Source organism: Phyllobates terribilis, unplaced genomic scaffold (genome assembly GCF_046119375.1).
Source record: "Phyllobates terribilis strain yellow unplaced genomic scaffold, ASM4611937v1 Scaffold_2__4_contigs__length_985480577, whole genome shotgun sequence".
Classification (NCBI taxonomy): domain Eukaryota; kingdom Metazoa; phylum Chordata; class Amphibia; order Anura; family Dendrobatidae; genus Phyllobates; species Phyllobates terribilis.
In genome coordinates, this window is record NW_027362762.1 from 172,688,478 (window position 1) to 172,710,318 (window position 21,841).

A 21,841-nucleotide genomic window follows, 5' to 3' on the forward strand; every position below is an offset into this window, starting at 1 on the left:
ATGTGCACACAGTGCACCTCAAAAGAGGGGAGAGTAACGGAGGGTGGCAGTGGGATTTGGGTGAAGGAGCAGTTATCTGACAGGAGAAAACCTACTCCTAAACACCATGCTTGCCAATGGGGTCGGGGTGTGTGAGAAAGATGAAATCCACCGTACGAAAGTGCAGCTGGAGAGGTTGTGTCAGAAGGGGTGAGCCAGGTTTCTGTAATGCTGAGGAAGGAAAGTTTGTAAGTGATGAAAAGATCATGGAAAGTTTGCTGCAGACGGAGCGAGTGTTCCATAGAGCTCCTGTTAGAGGGACTGGGGAAGTGGTGGCTGGGCGGATGTGCATAACGTTAGAAGGGTTGCAAGTTTTTGTGATAGATCGTGGATAGGAGGTGGAAGTGATTGTGGGGATGTGGTGAGGAGGGCCAGGATTTGGGGAGATATCGCCAGCAATGAGGAGGAGCAGAGAAAGTGTTAGTAGGTGGGAGCAGGAGAAAGCATGAGGTGGCTGTCTGTGCTTAGAGACACAGGATTGAATGTTGAGGAATAGTTTTGATGAGGTGTTGAGATGAATGGGGAGGATGGAGGGAGAGATGACCAGTTGCTTGCTAGTTTTAGGGCTTATGGGTGGTTGTAAAAAGTGAAGGATTAAGGGGGTGAGAGTGAAAACAAACACAAACATTGTTTACAGTGTCCAAGTATCCAGTTTCCTTCTGTTTCAATTCTGGTATAATTCTTATTTCTCACACTTAGGCAATGGACACTTAAGGTAATGGACGCAGTCTAAAGTCATTGTAGATAAGTAGCCCATTATCTCATTTAGTATGATGGCCCCAATGTCCACCACTCAGTATGATGGCATCAACAGCCTCCACTTAGTATGATGGCCCTCACAGCCCCCAGCCAGTATTATGGCCCCCCCACAGCCTCTCAATCAGTATGATGGCCCTCACAGTCCCTCACTTAGTTTGATGGCCCCCAGAACCCATCCCTCTCGCATTGTCTCCACAACCCCTCAGTATGATGGCATCCACAGTCCCCCACTCAATATGATGGCCCCACAACCTCTCAGTATCATGGCCCCTACAGCCCTTATTTAGAATGACCTACAGCCAATCCCTCCCTCATTATGATGGCCCTCACAGCCCATTAATCAATATGATGCCTCCACAGTCACTCACTTAGTATGATGGCCTCTACAGCCCATCACTGACTGAGTTTGATGGGCCCACACAGGCCCTTACTCAGTAAGATGGCCTCCACATCCACTCAGTATGATAGCTCACACAGCCCCTCACTTAGTAAAATGGACCCTTGATATCCACGCTTCTCTGTATAAGTAACGATCCGGTGTTTGTTTAAATTTTTTTTAAACTTTTCTTATTTTAATAAATAACATATATTGTAATAAGCTATGGTGAAATGCGTTTCATGGACGTCCTGTCTGCTTGTTCAGTGAATAGCTAATCACTACTACTACTACGTTACTTATATGGAGAAGCGCGGATATCAAGGCACATATATTTTCTTCTCATCCACGTGTTGATTTATCTGGACCCTGCCAGGGTTGGTGTCATCTGCAGCACTCCGCAAGCATTTACATTTGTTGTGCATTATCACAACACAATAAGGTGAGCATCATTTTTATATTCATTTATTGTCTACTGGGTAACGGCACTATTTGCACCCCTATTCTATTTCTAGATTAAAATGGACCCTGCAACACCCACTTAGTATGGTGCCACCCACAGCATCTCAGTCAGTCCGACGGCCTCACAGCCCCTCACTTAGTATGATTCAGCAACAGCCCTTCCCTCAGTATGATTGCCCTCATAGTCTCTCACTCAGTATAATGACCCTCACAGCCTCTTAGTATGATGACCTCCACAGCCCCTCAGTATGATGGGCCCCCACCACACCTCAATCAGTATAATGGCCTCCAACAGCCCCTCATTTAATATGATGGTTCCCACAGCCTCTGACTCAGTATGATGACCCCAACAGCACCTCAGTATGAAAGCCTTCACAGTCCCTCAATTAGTATCCCCACAGTAATATGGCACCCATAGCCCCTTATTTAGTTGGATGCCCCAACAAGTACTGACATTTCAAAAAAGTAAAGTCTACTTACCTACCCTTGTTCCCCCGGCATGTTGCTTGAGTCTGTACAGTACAAAGACTGTGGCGCCTCATAGCAGGCACAAAGTAGTGATGTCAACATGCCTGCAGAGTGCTTAGTCTCAGACTCAGGCAAAAGCCGTATACTACAGTAGTACATATAGGAAATGGTACAATTTCAGATGTGGTGTCATCTACTGATGTGGAAGTACACATACAATACAACAAGAAAAACAGAAAATCAGATGCGGGAGTATAATATGAAATTTAAATTAATTGGAATATCTTAATTAACAAATGCTAACTAAAACAATAAAAAAAAAATCATACTTTAAAATGAAAAAGAATACATAATCCACAAAATACTGTACAATATAATAAATTAACCCGTTCACCCCCCCAGCCTGTTTTCACCTTCCTAACCAATCCAATTTTTTCAATTCTGACCAGTGTCACTTTACGTTGTAATAACTCTGGAACGCTTCAACATATCCCAGTGTTTCAGAGATTTTTTTTCATGACATGTTGTACTTCATATTAGTGGTAAATTTAGGTTGATATGATTTGAAAGTATCAAAAATTTGACAAAAAAATAACAATTTTTGCATTTTTCAGACTTTGAATTTTTATGCCCTTATAACCACACAAAATAGATAATAAATACCATTTACCACATGTCTACTTCACATCAGCATTATTTTTAAAACATAATTTTGAGGACTTTGAGGGCCTATGTGACAGAAAATACCCAAAAGTTACATAATTTTAAAAACTACACCCAGCAAAGTGCTCAAAACTCCTTTAAAGAAATGTATTAACCATTTAGGGGCTTCACCAGAATTAAAGCAAAGTGGAAGGAAAAAATGAAAATTTTACTTTTTCCCACCAAAATATTGATTTAAACCCAAATTTTGCATTTTCAAGGGTAACAGGAGAAAATAGACCATCTAATTTGTTGTGCAGGTTCTTTTGAGTACACCGATATCGCATATGTGATGGAAAACTACTGTTTGGGTACACGGCAGAGCTCGGAAGGGTAGGAGCACCCTTCAACTTTTTGAGCGCAGAATTGGCTGGAATAGACAGCAGTTGCCATGTCACATTTGTATAGCTTCTGATGTGCTTATACAGGATTTTATAACATTGAGTGGCCAATCAGCGTCATATTAGTGTGGGCCCGGGAGCGGCGCTGCTTGTGCGGCTCCGTATTAGCGAGGACCGGGGAGCGGCGCTGCCTGTGCGGCTCCTTCTGCTGCGAGCAGCTGGGAGATGAGCGGCTGCTCGCAGCAGAAGCATCCCGACCGGCGGCGCCGCTCCCCGGTCCTCCGTTCACACTTGCTGTCGGGAGATCAGCGGGCCAAGCCACTGATCTTCCGACGTTAGCCGCATGGAGGTCAGCGGCGCCAGTAGGGGTAGTTGTGCTGCTAGCGCCGCTCATCTCCCCGCTGCATCGCTGCTGACCTCCGTCCGGCAGATGAGCCGCTAACGGCCGCCATCTTTTTTCAGAAATCCCGCGGCGGTGATTGGCCGCTGCCGGACCAATGAGCGACGCGGGATTTCCTGGACAGACAGACAGACAGAGAGATAGACAGACAGACAGACGGGATAAGACAATTATATATATAGATGACTGTAATATATTAAGAAGATAAAAACTTTGATGGGAGTGCTTCTTTAAATTAGGAAACTATTGATCATGTACATTTTTTAATGTAAATGTATGAAAACAAATCACACATGGACATCACAATGATGTCACACGGACGTAAAAAAACGGACACACGAATGTCACATTTATGAAAATCAGATGTACTGCTAATAAATATACTGCCTTCTCCCTAATGATAAACAAAAGATGGGTGCAAAGTATAGCAAAGAAACAACAAAGCAAAAATCCTTTGCTGGAATCTCACAGACTGGCTCCAAACATCAATAGAATTTCAGAACATCCAAATGAATCTATCACCAGCAGAAAACGCCAGAAGGGGGACAGAATAAAAAAGCTGCACCCAAATCGTGATATGATGGCAAATGAAAACACCTGTGTTAAACTAAGCAGACTGCAACCAGAAAAGCAGAGCCCAAACACCAAGAGAAAAGGTGTGTGACGGTATTCAGTACTGTGTGACAAATAAAGCATTCACCTTTAACACATAATTTATTATTTTTGTCAATACCATATTTAATCAAGACACTTCCATACTTCTTAATTGACAGCTTTATAGACCTTGAAAATTAAACTGATTGTGAAAGTTCCAGGTTGTTTGCCATCAAGGTTATACTACGAGTATCATTAATAGATCTTGAAGCAAAGTTCATGAGAAAACTGTGCTAAAAATTGTGAGGTTTCCCTGCCAGGTATAAGTTGTCACACCCTGATGGCATTTTGATACAGTAATTGTTAAGTTCATGTGTTTAATAAGCAATGTTGATTTCATAACCTAACAATGACCTGTTTTTGCGTTTCTTGTTTCAGCTGAGTAAAAATCATGGCTGATGATCAGTAACACTCAGTCTCAGTATCTTCACTAGAATCCAAACTGCTAAAAATGCTTCTACTTTTCAGCAAGTAATACTTTGGAATTAGTCTTTCATTGCTTTTTTTCAATATTTTCAGTAAAAGAAGGTTCTTACACCCACACCATTGGGCTCTTTGGTGTCATACTGTCCTGTTGGGAATCAAATAAAGTAAAAAATTAGACTAAATACTGGAACAGTTCTTTGACCAACTGAAGAACAAAATCATGCTTAAAAAGAATGTATGCAATGAAACTAAGGTGTAAGTTGTTTTATAAAACCATGTGTATGTGTAAAAACCATAATCATCAGATGTTACAGTACAAACAACATTCTTACATAGATATAATATAAATAGATCTCAGATCTGATGAGGATGATGTACTTACTTTGAAAACTTGTGACAGAATGGCCATTTAATTTTTGCCGTATATTTTTGAAAGTTTAATCTCATTCTCCGCTCTCCTAACCTGATGGACAGCTCCTCACTGTCCCTCTTGCTACTGAGAACTCACAATGCTAAGTACAAGCTGCAGCTGTCAGTCAGGAGGGTGGGTGGGTGGATTCTGAATACACTTGGATTTATGAGCTCTTTCACTATTTAACTGGAATCATAAAATGCTATTTTTAATATTTTGACTATGCCGACATTCTGACAAAGTATTTCAAAGTAAAGTTTTCAGATACTTCTATTTAATAATATATGCAGTTTATATTGTGTAATCTAGAGACAGAGTAGAAGGACAGCATTATTCACCAGGATTATATTGTCGTTCCATTATATTATGGGGATTACAATAATGTATATTTTAGGAGAGCTGAAAGGTCCTATTTAGACAGAAGACAGCATCCAGCCGTTACAGGTAAGAGGAGTGTATGGCGCTGGAGATCGCAGTATGCGTAGACACTGAACGCATACCATGATCTCCGGCGTCATACTTAAATACTTACCTGACCGGGAGGAGCGTTGCCACGGCGCCTCTCTTCGCCAGAGACCGGGGCAGGAGTGAGACGTCGGATCGGCGCATGCGCATAGCGCTATCTGGCGCTATTTTACTGAAGACACATTTGCACTGTGTCTTCAGCAAAATGGCGCTGGACAGCGCGGTGCTCCGGCGCTGCACTCCTCCCCCGGCCTCCAGCAGAACAGGACACAGAAGCGGTGGAGCACAGAGAAGAAAGGTGAGTATAACTGTTTATTTTTTTGTATGTGTGTACGTGAAAGGGATGAGGGGGCCACACATACCAGGATTGTGGGGTGAGGGGTCCATGCATACCAGGATTGTGGGGTGAGGGGTCCATGCATACCAGGATTGGGGGGTGAGCGGACCACACATACCAGGATTGGGGGGTGAGGGGACCATGCATACCAGGATTGGGGGGTGAGGGGACCATGCATACCAGGATTGGGGGGCGAGGGGACCATGCATACTAGGATTGGGGGGTGAGGGGACCATTCATACCAGGATTGTGGGGTGAGGGGATCATGCATACCAGGATTGGGGGGTGAGGGGACCATGCATACCAGGATTGGGGGATGAGGGGTGCCATGCATACCAGGATTGGGGGGTGAGGGGGATCATGCATACCAGGATTGGGGGATGAGGGGTACCACACATACCATTATTGGGGGACGAGGGGACCATGCATACCAGGATTGGGGGGTGATGGGTGCCATGCATACCAGAATTGGGATGAATGGTACAATGCATACCAGAATAGGGATGAGGGGTACCATACATACCAGGATAGAAATGCGGGGTACCATGCATACCAGGATGAGGGATGGGGTGCCATGCATTCCAGGATGAGGGGTACCATACATACTAGAATAGGGATGAGGGGTACCATACATGCCAGGATAGGGATGAGGGGTACCATGTATACCAGGATTGGGGGATGAGGGGCCCATGGATACCAGGATAGGGATGAGGAGTGCCTTGCATACCAGAATAGGGATGAGGGGTACCATACATACCAGGATAGGAATGCGGGGTACCATGCATACCAGGATGAGGGATTGGGTGCCATGCATTCCAGGCTGAGGGGTACCATACATACTAGGATAGGGATGAGGGGTACCATGCATACCAGGATGAGGGATGGGGTGCCATGCATACCAGGATTGAGGATGAGGGGTGCCATGCATACCAGGATTGGGGGTGAGGGGTGCCATGCATACCAGGATTGGGGGTGAGGGGTGCCATGCATACCAAGATTGGGGATGAGGAGTGCCATGCATACCGGGATTGGGGATGAGGGGTGCCATGCATACCGGGATTGGGGATGAGGGGTGCCATGCATACCAGGATGGGGGTGAGGGGTGCCATGCATACCAGGATGGGGGTGAGGGGCCCATGCATACCAGGATGAGGGATACCATGCATACCAAGATTGGGGATGAGGAGTGCCACGCATACCAGGATTGGGGGTGAGGGGTACCATGCATACCAGGATTGGGGATGAGGGGTGCCATGCATACTAGGATTGGGGGTGAGGGGTGCCATGCATACCAGGATTGGGGGTGAGGGGTGCCATGCATACCAGGATTGGGGGTGAGGGGTGCCATGCATACCAGGATGGGGATGAGGGGTGCCATGCATACCAGGATTGGGTGTGAGGGGTGCCATGCATACCAGGATTGGGTGTGAGGGGTGCCATGCATACCAGGATGGGGATGAGGGGTGCCATGCATACCAGGATAGGATGGTGGGGACAGGAGGGGGCAGCACAAATACCAGGATGGGGGCAGCACATACCAGCATGGGAGACCATATACCAATAAAAATGCTCGCCACCTGGGCGTAGAACAGGTTCAATAGCTAGAATATATATATCTACTACATCTATATCTATGTATCTATCTACTGTATCTATCTATCTATATCTATCTATATCTATCTCTGATAGAGATAGATATAGATAGATCTCTCTCTCTTGTCCTCTGCCCCGGCCGCCAAGTACAGGTCTCCTGGAAAAATATTCGAGTCCTTCATTGACTTACATTATGCTCGGTTCTTGAGTTGACGAGATCCAAGCATCCGACCTGCTCATTTCAAGTACTGAGCACTCAAGCAGTTTACTGATTGATCATCACTAGATCTGAGGTCTAGAGATGCTAGAGCGTAATAAGGAATATTTAACTTGTATCAAATACATTTCATGCAAATTGAATTTCCTTGCTAAATTTGAGCAAACTTCTGAATTTCAATATCAGCAGACTATCACATCAAAAGAAGTTGAGCAAAAAGATTTGCAGGATCACGATAGGAGGAGGTCTGGTCCAGCACCTCATTGGTAGCCAGTAGCTGCTGAACTAGACTTCCTCTTACTTGCTGGCATCCCTCTTCTGATTCCACAGCGCTTTACAAACATCATCAACACTGTCTCCAATGGGGCTCACAATCTAAATTTCCTACCAGTATGTCTTTGGTAATGCCACTTTTTGCTCTAAAAAGATGGAAAAAAGGTAAAAGATAAAAATAAAGAATATTTAAAGATTATTTATGATTTTGAGCAAAATTCAAGAACTTGCAGAGACACCATTTGAAGAATCTGGCTCTAAAATGGCAACAAATACGACAAGATAAAAAAGAAAAGTGACTTTAAAAAACACAAATGATGAATCTGGCCTTTGATCATTACAAAGCATATAAAAATACATAATAATTGATCAAATGAACTCCTTGTTTTCAAAAAGGAAGAAGATACACCAGGATATAATAAAGGCACATCCCCAATAGTGTTAGGAAAATATAAACACAAATATTCTTTATTAAAGACCCATAATTACCGTATTTTGCAGATTATAACACGCATCGGTTTATAAGACGCAACCCAAATTTTGGGGAGGAAAATAGGAAAAAAATGTTTTTTAATAAACTGGTGAGTGTTATAATCAGCTTACCTGGGGGAGTGGCGTTGATTAAGCGGTGTCCCAGGGTTGCTGCTGGCTGAGGCAGGAGATTCTGCGGAGGCAGGATGGGGTGTTCGGAGGCAGGAGTTGGGAGATGGCTATAGGCCCCATGCTGTCTGCCACGTTCTGCTGCAGCTGTTCGGTGGTGTGGGGGCTCTGCAGAGATTTTGTGGAAGCCGGAGCCCCGCACTTTCCATACTCTCCTTTGCCGGAGGCGGCGCATGCTCAAATTGATGTCTTGGCTTCGACTCCGGTGGCCATTTTCCTGGAGTTCACAGAATAGGAGAGTATGGATGGTGCGGAGCTCCGGCTTCCACAAAATGTCGTCAGAGCCCCCGCACCACCGAACACCTCCAGCAGAATGTGGCAGACAGCAAGGGGCCCGCTGCCATCTCCTGACTCCTGCCTCTGAACACCCCATCCTGCCTAAGCAGCATCTCCTGCCTCACCAGCAGCAACCCTGGGACCCCGCTCCACCGCAGCCAGTACGGTGATTTCGCTTTGTAAGATGCTCCCCTATTTTCCCCACAAAACTCGGGGAAAAAAGTGCGTTTTATAAAGCGAAAAATATGGTAATTTGTAGACAAAACCAGACATTGTTTTATTTTTTAAATATTTTTAAAACCAAGTATAAAAAAAAGACCTCACAGCAGTGACCTATAATAAAGTCAACTTACTTCCACATTGACAAGTATGAGTGAAACAATAGCCTTTTTGAACAACTGTCCCTAGGCATAATCTAAACCATGGAAGGAAAGAAAGGGCGAAATATAACCAAGTCATAAAAATAGTCGAAAGGATCCAGAGTAGGGAGGGAGACTTCAGTTCTGCCACGTTGCCTGGAGTCTGAAATTCCTCTGTAACTCCCCCATAGATCTTTTATTACAATATGTGAAATAAATAAAAAAAAATATATATAAAAATCAGGTAAAAAATAAATGAAAAAAAAGCCACTGCCAATTCAAATTGCTGTTACTAGCCCCGCCACTGTAAAAAAATGTGCAATATTTAAAAATAATTGCTAGAGAATGGGGAATTCTTTTTTAATTTAATTAATAGTTCTTTGCAAAAAAAATTTGAAAAACAAAACACGCATTTCCTTTATTTTCTCACCAATATCACCCAATATCAGCAAAGAAAATTTAAAAAAGAGATTATGACAATGACATGTATCACGATAACAAGATGCAAAGACCATTTGAATATCTGAATGAGAAAAAAAATTACACCTCTTTACCATATGTATGAAAAAAAACAAAAATTTTCCAGTTAAGGTACGGGGGTAAATAGTTTGGTCTAGAACTGGTTAATGAAGACAATTGTGATTGCTCACACCAGCCTTTGCGCACTGTCATGTTTTATGCATATGGATATTTTACGGTACCTGGTAAAATTCATTGATTCCAAAATTATTTCCTTACCATGTTCAGTTCAGCAAAACATGCAGCATCATGCACAGTTACAAAAACTTGCTGTTCAGTAAGATGATCCATGATACCAATAGAGACCAATGTTCTAAGCACTTTAGCTGGAAAGCAAAACGAATAATTCATTTAGGTATGTTAAACATTAACATTCTTTTATTTTTCAGGTGTTTTAAAGTAAAAAAAAAGGCACGCTGAAACACACACACACATATAGTGTGAATGTCCAATACTTTTTTGTTAAGTATATAATTCCACATGTGTTAATTCATAGTTTTGATGCCTTCAGTGTGAATGCACAATTTTCATAGTCATGAAAATACAGAAAAATCTTTACATGAAAAGGTGTGTCCAAACTTTTGGTCTGTACTGTATATATAGTGAAACAACTGAAAATATGTCTTATATTCTAGATTCTTCAAAGTAGCCACCTTTTGCTTTGATGACTGCTTTGCACACTCTTGGCATTCTCTTGATGAGCTTCAAGAGGTAGTCACCGGAAATGGTCTTCCAACAATCTTGAAGGAGTTCCCAGAGATGCTTAGCACTTGTTGGCCCTTTTGCCTTCACTCTGCGGTCCAGCTCACCCCAAACCATCTCGATTGGGTTCAGGTCTGGTGACTGTGGAGGCCAGGTCATCTGGGGTAGCACCCCATCACTCTCCATCTTGGTCAAATACCCCTTACACAGCCTGGAGGTGTGTTTGGGGTCATTGTCCTGTTGATAAATAAATGATGGTCCAACTAAACGCAAACTGGATGGAATAGCATGCCGCTGCAAGATGCTGTGGTAGCCATGCTGTTTCAGTATGCCTTCAATTTTGAATAAATCCCCAACAGTGTCACCAGCAAAGCACCCCTACACCATCACACCTCCTCCTCCATGCTTCACGGTGGGAGAAAGGCATGTAGAGTCCATCTGTTCACCTTTTCTGCATCGCATAAAGACACAGTGGTTGGAACCAAAGATCTCAAATTTGGACCAAAGCACAGATTTCCACTGGTCTAATGTCCATTCCTTGTGTTCTTTAGCCCAAACAAGTCTCTTCTGCTTGTTGCCTGTCCTTAGCCGTGGTTTCCTAGCAGCTATTTTACCATGAAGGCCTGCTGCACAAAGTCTACTCTTAACAGTTGTTGAAGAGATGTGTCTGCTGCTGGAACTCTGTGGCATTGACCTGGTCTCTAATCTGAGCTGCTGTTAATCTGCGATTTCTGAGGCTGGTGACTCGGATAAACTTATCCTCAGAAGCAGAGGTGACTCTTGGTCTTCCTTTCCTGGGACAGTCCTCATGTGAGCCAGTTTCTTTGCAGCGCTTGATGGTTTTTGCAACTGCACTTGGGGACACTTTCAAAGTTTTCCCAATTTTTCGCACTGAATGACCTTCATTTCTTAAAGTAATGATGGCCACTCGTTTTTCTTTACTTAGCTGCTTTTTTCTTGCCATAATACAAATTCTAACAGTCTATTCAGTAGGACTATCAGCTGTATATCCACCAGACTTCTGCACAACACAACTGATGGTCCCAACCCCATTTATAAGGCAAGAAATCCTACTTATTAAACCTGACAGGGCACACCTGTGAAGTGAAAACCACTTCCGGTGACTACCTCTTGAAGCTCATCAAGAGAATGCCAAGAGTGTGCAAAGCAGTGATCAAAGCAAAAGGTGACTACTTTGAAGAACCTAGAATATAAGACATATATTCAGTTGTTTCACACTTTTTTGTTAAGTATATAATTCCACATATAATTCAAACTAATGAAAATACAGAAAAATCTTTAAAAGAGAAGGTGTGTCCAAACTTTTGGTCTGTACTGATAGATATATATATATATATGTTGCTGTCTTCTGTGATGTGAAACCCAGAAGCTTATCTCCAGCATGTTAGGTGCTGAAAAGGTTAATCAGCCATCTTAGGTTGGGTTTTTTGTGAGCAGGTGTGAGATTGGCGGCATGCCTGCTTACCATATCTCTATCTCAAGGGTGTGGCTGGAGAAGTTAAATCTCCAGCATTGAATGTTGTCTGTTTGGAAACCAGAGAAGTCTCCAGACTGTGTGGGTGGAAGCCAGAGAGCTCCACAGAAGGCCTTTGGTGAAACTTTGTTGTGTGACCTGGAGGGGGCAAAACCCTGCTCACTTATGAACTGTGCTATACATTATATTTCTGTTTTGCTTCTCGTTATGCCAGAAATGCCGTGTTTATTTTGGTGGAACCCGGAGTGGTTTATGCCATGTCCTAATAATCCAGCAGGAAGTTAACCCAAGAAGTGTTCCTGTGTCTACCTCTGTAAGAGCCGAGCAAGTCGTCTTACCACATATTATATATATATATATATATATATATATATATATATATATATATATATATATATATATATATATATATATATATATATATATATATATATATATAGTAATTTTCAAGAGTACTGGTGTTTCAGCATACCTTTCTGTCTAATATATATATATATATATATATATATATATATATATATATATATATATATATATATATACACATATACATATATATATATATATATATATATATATACATACATACATACATACACACACACATATACATATACTGGACCTGATTCACTATATATGTAGTGAATCAGGTCCGGTTAGGTTTGTGATGCTATTAATACAGGTAACTAATAATTCTCTGTGTAATGCACTTGATTTTACTTTTAGTAATGTAACACTACTTGAAGAATTAGAAGTAAAGTGAGTATATGCTCACCATTGCATCCAGCAAGGAGCAGATGCATGCCAGCCTTCTGACACTCAACACACATCTAAATAATATGAAGAACATATTGTAGTAAGTTTGGGGCAAGATATTTTTCTAAAAATCAAGCAAAATTCACAAATTTTTACAATTTGTCTAATACCATAAACTGATCTCAGTAATTGTGTAAACCTTAGGGCTCTTTCAGACGTCCGTGAACATCAGTCCTATCTCAGATCGCAATGGACGGGCTGAACACACATCGCCAAACTGAGCGTGACAGCCTCATAGAAATATATGAAGCTGGGTCTGGAGACATGCGGCCAGTCCTTGCATTGCGATCCAATATCGGACCGATGATCACAACGTTTGAAAGAGCCCTTAATGTGATTTTTGAAATTAATTTGGAAATGGACATAACTCAGTGTTCCATTGTATGCCAATATCCATGCTACTATCCGAGTGGTAGTAGAGAAGGAAGGAGCACATTACAGAGTACTTAATACTTTCGTCATTTTTGGGCATAAATGTATTTACATAGTTATTTCTGGCTAACCCGGTACCACAATATAATTTTTTATTGTACATCTTAGTTTTTAGTGTTATGTGCTCACTTACTACCACATCAGTACTGAGCCCACTGACTGCAATAGTCATCTGCACTGTAGTTGTGACATCATGATAGCAGCCTGTCAACCAAGATCAGGGGCATTTGTAGAGAGCTGGTGGTGTTTACCGATAGGTTAATCAATTTTACCTTTTGATAGATCAGACTTTTATGAAGGCTCTGATACTACATATGTGTATTTTTTTCGTATCTTTATTTTTAATGGGGTAAAATTTAAGGTAATCCAGATTTTTATGTATTTTTAATTTTTTTCAAAGTTTTTTAAGCTCTTTTTTACTTTTTACTGCATTTGTTAGTCCCTTTATGGGGCTGGACCTGCGATCAGCTGATTTGCTTTATACAGTGAAAATTATGGCCTCCTTTAAAGTCTTGCCACAATCTGGGTTTCAATGGAGCTCCATAAAGGTAGGCAAAGGGGTCTTTGACAGACCCCCTGCTGTGATAGCTAACCATTAGAGCCCCTTTATTCCAGCGCGTTGTTAATGCTGCTGTCAGAGATTAAAGTCGCAACTCAGAATAGGACCGGAGTGACACTGGATAATGAAGAAGTTAGCGATAACTGAGTATATTAACACATTTGTATGACTCTACAGTAACATTTACACAGCTTTAGGGAATAAAAAATGCTTCAATATAGAAAACAGTTTTAGATCTTGCAAATTATATTCACTGCAGATGTTTATAAACAAATTCCATACAGACGGTATATGGATAACAATAAAGATAAAAATAGTCTTTTTTTTTCTGGATGACTTTTTTTATACGGTCATGTGAACTTAGCTTAATGAATGATTTATACTTAAACTGATAAGTCATCTACTGACCTGTATAAAAAGACGAGCTCCAGCAATGTCAATAAATATAATCCCACTGCAATCAATGATAAGTGACTTAATTTCAGGGTCTGCAGAAAAAAAAACTGTTTTATTGCAATTTTATCTTCCTTCATTGACTAAATGAAACATGTAAACTTCCCCCATCTCAATTGTTTATTTTCATCTGTTAAAGTGAGAATAATAACCAAACAACTAAAATAAATATCAGTGACCAATATAGCCCCCCTTCTTTTCAATAACAGTCATAAGCCTTACATCCATGGAATCTGCCAGTTTATCTGTTGACAATCAACTTTTTGGGCAGCTCCAACAACAGCCTCTCAGACTGTTCAGAGAGGTTTACTGTTTTTCTTCCTCATAAATCTTAAAAACTGTTTAAGAAGGGCCCAAGAGATCTCAATAGGGTTTTGGTCAGATGAGGAAGGGGCCATGTCTTTATTCTTTCATCTTTAAGGTCTTTACTGGCAGCCAAGCAGTGGAGAACTTCAGTGCATGCGGTGGAGCACTGTCCTGCATAAAAATCAGGGTTTCCTTGAAACCTACAGACTTTTTCCTGTACCACTGCTTGAAGAAAATGTCTTTTAGAAACTGGCAGTAGGTTTGAGAGTTAATTTTGAGTCCATTTTCAACTCGAAAAGCCCTGACTAGCTTATTTTTAATAATACCAGCCAATAGCAGTACCCCCTCCACCTTGCTGGTGTCTGAGTTGAAGTGGAGGTCTGTGCCCATTGGAGTTCCAGCCATGGGCCCATTCAATTGGTCCATCAAGAGTCACTCTCATCTCACTAGTCCATGAAACCTTTGAAAAATCTGTCTTCAGATATTTCTTGGCCCAGTCTTGACATTTTAATTTCTCTGTCTTGTTCAGTGGTGGTCGGGTTTCAGCCTTCATTACCTCGGCCAGGTCTCTGAGCACTGAAAACCTTGCCCTTCTGGGCTCTCCAGGGAGGTTGCAGTCCTGGAATATGACAGCACTGGATGATAATGGCTTCCTATTGGTTTCACACTTGAGCCTTCTCAAATCTTGGGCAGTTAATGTGCTTCTTTTTTTCTCAACAGGTTTTTTTGCAACCCTGTTGATTGTTTGCAACTAAACTTTTGATGCTTCTGTGATCGCTCCCCAATATCTTAGCAATTTCAAGAGTGCTGTATCTCCGTGTAAGACTTAGAATATATTGCTTTTACTTTTTAGAGTCAGTTAAATCCCTTTTTTGAACCATTTTGCCTGAGGAAAACAAGCTGCCTAATAATTCTGCACACATTGATAAAGGGTCTTAATATCGTTAGGCCACAACCTCCTCATTACACAAGAACACATCACCCGATATGCTTCATCCAATAAACATTCGTGTTCATACAGCTTACAGTTGGAAAATAATGATATGGTCACAATACTCACTTGCCTAATAATTTTGCACACATTGTACAACAGGCATTAGCCCCGTCACAGTTGTGGTAACAATGGCAAATTTAAACAATCGTGTACAAATTGGGAGTAATGCGTATTTCTGGGAAGAGCACAACAATGTGCCGAATCCAAATAAAAGTATAGCAAGTCAGCATAAAATATATTGTCAAAAACACCCTATTTAAAATGTATTCTTTTCATTGTTTCATTTGCAGTCCATCCTGATACTTTTGCTGCTAATTACAAATCAGCATCAAGGTTCTCAACCTAATTTTTTTTATGTAAAAAGCAACATATCCAAACATTCAAGCAAAGACAATATCTTGAGAAACAAACGTGAACATAAAAAATAATTCTAAAGATAAGTGGTGGGTAGGTGGCTGTCATCCTGAAGAGCTAAAAGTGTTCTTCAGTGGTCTTGTGTCATCTACTTTGACATTACTGATGAGTCTAGTCAGTGATTAACTGCTGTGGATTGCACTAGACAGGACATCAACACTCATAAGTAAAAAAAAGTTTTTTTCCTGCTCACCTGTCCCTTTGTGACTGGCTGCAATCCCAAAGAGTCCAATATAAATATGAAGAAATCCGGCACCAGAGCAATATGTTCCAAAGCTTTATTCCAAAAAGTTCTTAGGTATAAAAACACAGGCCAACATTTTTTGGAGGTGGAGGGCTTAATCCAGCAAGGTCCCAGGACACTGGTTGTGTCCTGGGACCTTGCTGGATTAAGCCCTCCACCTCCCAAAAATGTTGGCCTGTGTTTTTATACCTAAGAACTTTTTGGAATAAAGCTTTGGAACATATTGCTTTGGTGCCGGATTTCTTCATATTTCTATAGGACATCAACACTGCCTTTAGACACACCGAGGGCAGGGATTTCATAAAATCACATCCACTTTGCTTGGACCTTTAGACCATGTTCACAAGTAGTGTAAATGCGGTATATTTTATGCTGCATTTTTTGCACAGAAATTTTGCTGTGTTTAACTGTCTAAGCAAAGTTGATGTGATTTTATGAAAACTGCGCCCCCTGTGCATCTGAAGACGCAGCTGAACTATGCGGTTTTGGTCTCTTTTTTTTATCTCTGGAGGCTTCTATGAGGAGCCTAAAATAAACACATGTAAAAAACTACAGATACTTTTTTAAGTGCAGAATCAAAGCTTTTCTGTACTATAAAAAGCAATTAAAAATGCAGCTTTACATCTGCAATAAAACCACATCATATAAGAGGGAAAAAGGCATAAAAAAATGCAGCAATAATCAGGAAAGATTGTTATTGTGTAGTTTGGTGCGGATCCTGCAGAAAACAAAATACACAGTATTTATGCAACGTGTGTACACGGCTTAACAAACACCAAAAAGCCGAATGTCAAATAGTGAAGCTACATAAAGATGAGAAAGTTCTGGCGGCTCCGACTGTGAATGAGAAACAAAAAATAAATCCACAGGTCCCAACTAGAGATGAGCAGGATGCACAGATGATGTCGCTCCCTTGCTAATCAAAAGCTGTGCCGAGGACACCAGAAGGTAATAGACTTGTGGATCTCCTTGAAGCTCCCGGTAGCACTGACCTGGGCACTGGACCAGAATCCAGTGAATCAATCCACTCATCTCTAGTCCCAACTGTCTTGGATACAGCGGGACAGTCTCAGATTTGAGTCTGTCCCGGGGCGGTCTGCTGAATGACCCTCACTGCCACCGCCCCTCTGACATCTCCTCCTGCCAGGGTAGAAAGAAATGGTAAATGGGCATGTTTTGGTGTGTGGCAAGGGCATGGTTAAAATTTGCCACGCCATGCTAAGCGCGCCGCATAATTTGTCCCTCTTTAGGTTCTTAAAAAGTTAGGATGTATGCGTACCGGTACGTCCTATTTTTTAGTGAGTTCTCGCAAATGGACATACTGGTAGGTCCTGGTGATTATGCAGGCACAGACAGGAGCCAAGGCCGCACGATGGCTGTCAGGAGCTTGGCTTAATTGGTAGCTGAGCTACAGCTGTAACAGCCAGGGCCCACACCTCCCCCGGCTGTTTAACCCGCTAAATGCTGCAATCAATAGCCATCGCAGCACTTAGAACATTAGGAGAGGGAGGGGGTTCTCTCTCCCACCCGACATGATCACGATGGTTGAAATGACAGTAGCCAAAAGCATGGTCTCTAAGGGCGTTTTGTCACTGTAACACTGACAGGTGTGATTCATTGCAGTGCATATGGATTGCAATGCATGATACCAGTGAGACCAGTGGTCAGAGTAATAAACATTAAAGTCCGATAGAAGGGCTGAGTAAAAAAAAAAATAAAAAAATATTTAAAAAATTACAAAATAAAGAACAAAAAAATAAAAGAAATACTATACCAATAAATACACTTATTTATGTAAAAACAAAAAAAAAGTACACATTTTTGGTATTGACGTTTCCAGAACAACTCGATCTATAAAACTGTCAAACTATTTAACCCCTTCAGTGAACACTGTAAAAGATAAATAAAAAGCATGGCAAAAAACTATGCTTTTTCATCACAATGCCAAATAAAAAAGTGGAATAAAACACGATCAAATAGTCAAGTGTAAAGTATTGTTTGAAAATATAATTTTGTCCCGCAAAAAACAAGTTATTATACAGCCCTATTTGTGGAGAAATAAAAAATCTATAGCTCTCAGAATATAGTGATACTAAAACAATTCTTTTTTTCTTTAAAATTGTTTTTATTGTGTAAAAGAGGCAAAACATATAGAAAATTATATAAATGTGGTATCGCTGTAATTATACTAACCCGAAGAATAAAGCTGCCTTATCAATTTTACCACACGGCGAATGGCATGAAAAAAAAAACTATTCCTGAATTGCTATTTTTTGTTCATTTTACCTCCCAAAAATTGGAATAGACAGCTATAAAAAAATGTTATGTGCCCAAAAATTGCATCAATAACAACTTTAACTCATCGTGCAATATACAAGCCCTCACATGATTCTGTTGGCAGAAATATAGAAAAATTATAGCTCCTAAAATTTGGCGATGGAAAAATTGATTTGTAAAAACAAACAAACATTATTTATTGTGTGATAGTATCCAAAACATTAAAAAATATATAAATTTGGTATAGCTGTAATCGCGCTGACCCGAAGAATAAAGACGTCTTATCGCAGTGAACGGCGCAAAAAAATTAAATAAAACTAATTCTTGACCTGCTGTTGATTTGTTTAAAGAAGTTGTCCAGTAATTTACATTACCCCCCAATGTATCCCCCCTGGGCCCCTAAGGATTTTTGTAATTAGCTTACGTTATGTGACTCAGCGCTGGGGTCCCGCGGTGGCAGCTGGGTTGTGGGCAGGGTTACCACCCGCATCACACCCAGCATCCACCGCGTGCTTTCCCAATGAATGGGGAGAGGCAGAGGTAGTAGCAAAAATGTAATTTTTTGTTCTTCACTGCCCAATGATATGAAATACTGTGACACACCTGTTTTGTCAATATTATTACTGCACCCTTAGATGAATTCATTGAGAGGTATAGCTGTAAAATGAGGTCACTAATGGGGGGTTCTGCTGTTCTGGCACCTCAGGGGCTCTTCCCATGTGACATGGCACCCGCAAACCGTAACAGCAACATCTGCACTATAATATGGCGCTCCTTCCATTCTTAGCTTTCCACTCTGCCTGAAAAGTAGTTCCCGATTACATGTAGGGCATTGGCGCACTCAGGATAGAATGCACAACAAACTATGCAATTTATTTTTTCCTATTAGCCCTTATAAAAATTAAAAACTTGGGGCTAAAACAACATTATAGTGATAAAAATGTAATTATTCTTTTCTCACCGCCCAATGGTATAAAATTCTGTGAGGCACATGTGGTGTCAATATGGTCACTGCACCCCTAGATGAATTCAATGAGGGGTGTAGTTTATAAAATGGGGTCACTTATGGGAAGTCTGCTTTTCTAGCATGTCAAGAACTCTGTCAATGTGACTTGACACCCTGAAACCATTCCAACAAAATATGAACTCCAATATGGTGTTTCTTCGCTCCTGAGCTTTGCACTGTGCCTCAAAAGTAGTTCTCAAACACATAAGGGGTATTGTCATATGCAGGGGAAATTATGTAACAAAATGTACCATTCATTCGCTCCTGTTACACTTTATAAAAAATAAAAACGTTGGGCCAAAGCAACATTTTAGTGGTAATTTTCTCAGCCCAATGTTATACAAATCTGTGAATCACCTGAAGGTTAAAAATGCTCACTACACCCCCTAGATGAATTCCTCAAGAGATGTAGTTTCCAAAATGTGGTCACCTGAGGGGGTTTCTGCTGTTTTGGCATGTCAGGGGTTCTTCAAATGACATGACATCCGCAATCTTTTCCAGCCAAAATGACGCTCCAAAATTCACATAATTGTCCTGTTCTTCTGAGTCAAGCTGTGTGCGCAAATAGTAGGTTTCCGCCACATTTGGGGCATCTTCGTACTCAAGAAAAATTCCATAACAAATTGTGTGGAAAAAATTTTTTTTTCATTTTTACACTCAAATGTTGTAAAATTGTTTGAACTAGCTATGGGAACTAAATGCTCACTGCACTCCTAGATGTATTCTTTGAGAGGTGTAGTTTCCAAAATGGGGTCACTTGTGGGGGGTTTCTGCTGTTTTGGTACGCTGGGGGACTTTAAATGCGACATAGCGTCCACAATCTTTTCCAAATAAAATGGTGCTTCAAAATTCAAATACTGCTTCTTCCCTTCCGTGCCTTGCCGTGTGCCCAAACAGTAGTTTCCAACCTCATATAGGGTTTTACCGCACTCAGGAGAAATTGTACATACAACAAATTGTGCGGTCCATTTTCTCCTACTTTTGGGAAAGTGAAAAATTTGGGGCTAAAGCAAAATTTTTTGTGGGAAAAAAATTAAATTTTTTATTTTCACGTCCCAATGTTATAAAGTTCTGTAAAGCACATGTGGAACCTAGATGCTCAAAATACTGACCGTCACTTCCAAAACAGAAAATAGGTGTGTACAGGTGCTTACTAAGAGTACAAACTTCATATTTCATGTTCCCAAACTTAGCATTGCAGAGTGCTACTTTATTTGTCAGTTACAGGTGCTTCTCACAAAATTAGAATATCATCAAAAAGTTAATTTATTTCAGTTCGTCAATTCAAAAAGTGAAACTCATACTGTATATTATATAGTTTCATTACAAACAGAGTGATCTATTTCAAGTGTTTATTTCTGTTAATGTGGATGATTATGGTTTACAGCCAATGAAAACACAAAAGTCATTATCTCAGTAAATTAGAATACTTTATAACAGCTTTAAAAATGTTTTTAACCCCTTAAGCATTTTCCGTTTTTTGCATTTTCGTTTTTGCTCCCCTTGTTCCCAGAGCCATAGCGTTTTTATTTTTTGGTCAATATGGCCATGTGAGGGCTTATTTTTTGCGGGACGAGTTGTACTTTTCAACGCCATTACTAGTTTTACCATATCCTGTACGGGAAAACGGGAAAAAAATTCCAAGTGCGGTAAAATTGCAAAAAAAGTGCAATACCACAGTTGTTTTTTATTTATTTTTTTACCACGTTCACTGAATGCTGAAACTGACCTGCCCTTCTTATTCTACAGGTCATTACAAGTTCATAGACACCAAACATGTATAGGTTCTTTTATATTTAAGTGGTGAAAAAAAATTCCAAAATTTGGTAAAAAAATAAATAAAAAAATAGCGCCATTTTCTAAGACCCGTAGGGTCTCCATTTTTCGTGATCTGGGGCTGGTTGATGGCTTATTTTTTGCACACTGGGCTGAAATTTTTATTGATAACATTTGGGGTAGATCCGATGTTTTGATCGCCCATTATTGCATTTTATTGCAATTTTGCGGCGACCAAAAAACGTAATTCTGGCGTTTAGAATTTTTTTCTCGTTACGCCGTTTACCGATCGGATTAATTATTTTTTTATATTGATAGATCGGGCGATTCTGAACGCGGCGATACCAAATATGTGTATGTGGGGATTATTTTTTATTATTTTATTTTGAATGGGGCAAAAGGGGGGTGATGCAGCAGAAATGGTCCTGTGCTATGAGCGCCGACCACTAGGTGGCGCTCTTAGCGACAAGATCATGACAACCTCAGGCGTCTGCTGCAGACCCTGGGTTGTCATGCCCACCCATCGGCGACCCGCGATCACGTGACGGGGTCGCCGGTGGGCGGGGCTTATGACGCGCTACCCGGAAGCGCACGTTAAATGCTGCTGTCAGAGATTGACAGCGGCATTT

General features: G+C 41.0%; 1 protein-coding gene across 2 annotated transcripts in view; it reads right to left on the reverse strand.

Moving 5' to 3' along the window:
- Positions 1–3,481: 3,481 nt before the first annotated feature.
- LOC141250856 (solute carrier family 26 member 10-like) overlaps positions 3,482–21,841 on the reverse strand; it is an 81,008-nt gene continuing 62,648 nt past the window's right edge. The window contains exons 15-18 of one of the 2 annotated variants that reach the window (XM_073670124.1): positions 14,151–14,230; positions 12,711–12,765; positions 9,958–10,064; positions 3,482–4,772 (exon numbers count right to left, since the gene is read on the reverse strand). In XM_073670124.1, the coding sequence (XP_073526225.1) occupies positions 4,734–4,772; positions 9,958–10,064; positions 12,711–12,765; positions 14,151–14,230 (281 nt within the window). In that variant the 3' untranslated portion in view covers positions 3,482–4,733. The remainder of the gene's footprint in view (positions 4,773–9,957; positions 10,065–12,710; positions 12,766–14,150; positions 14,231–21,841) is intronic. The other variant, XM_073670130.1, reaches the window with a different exon arrangement.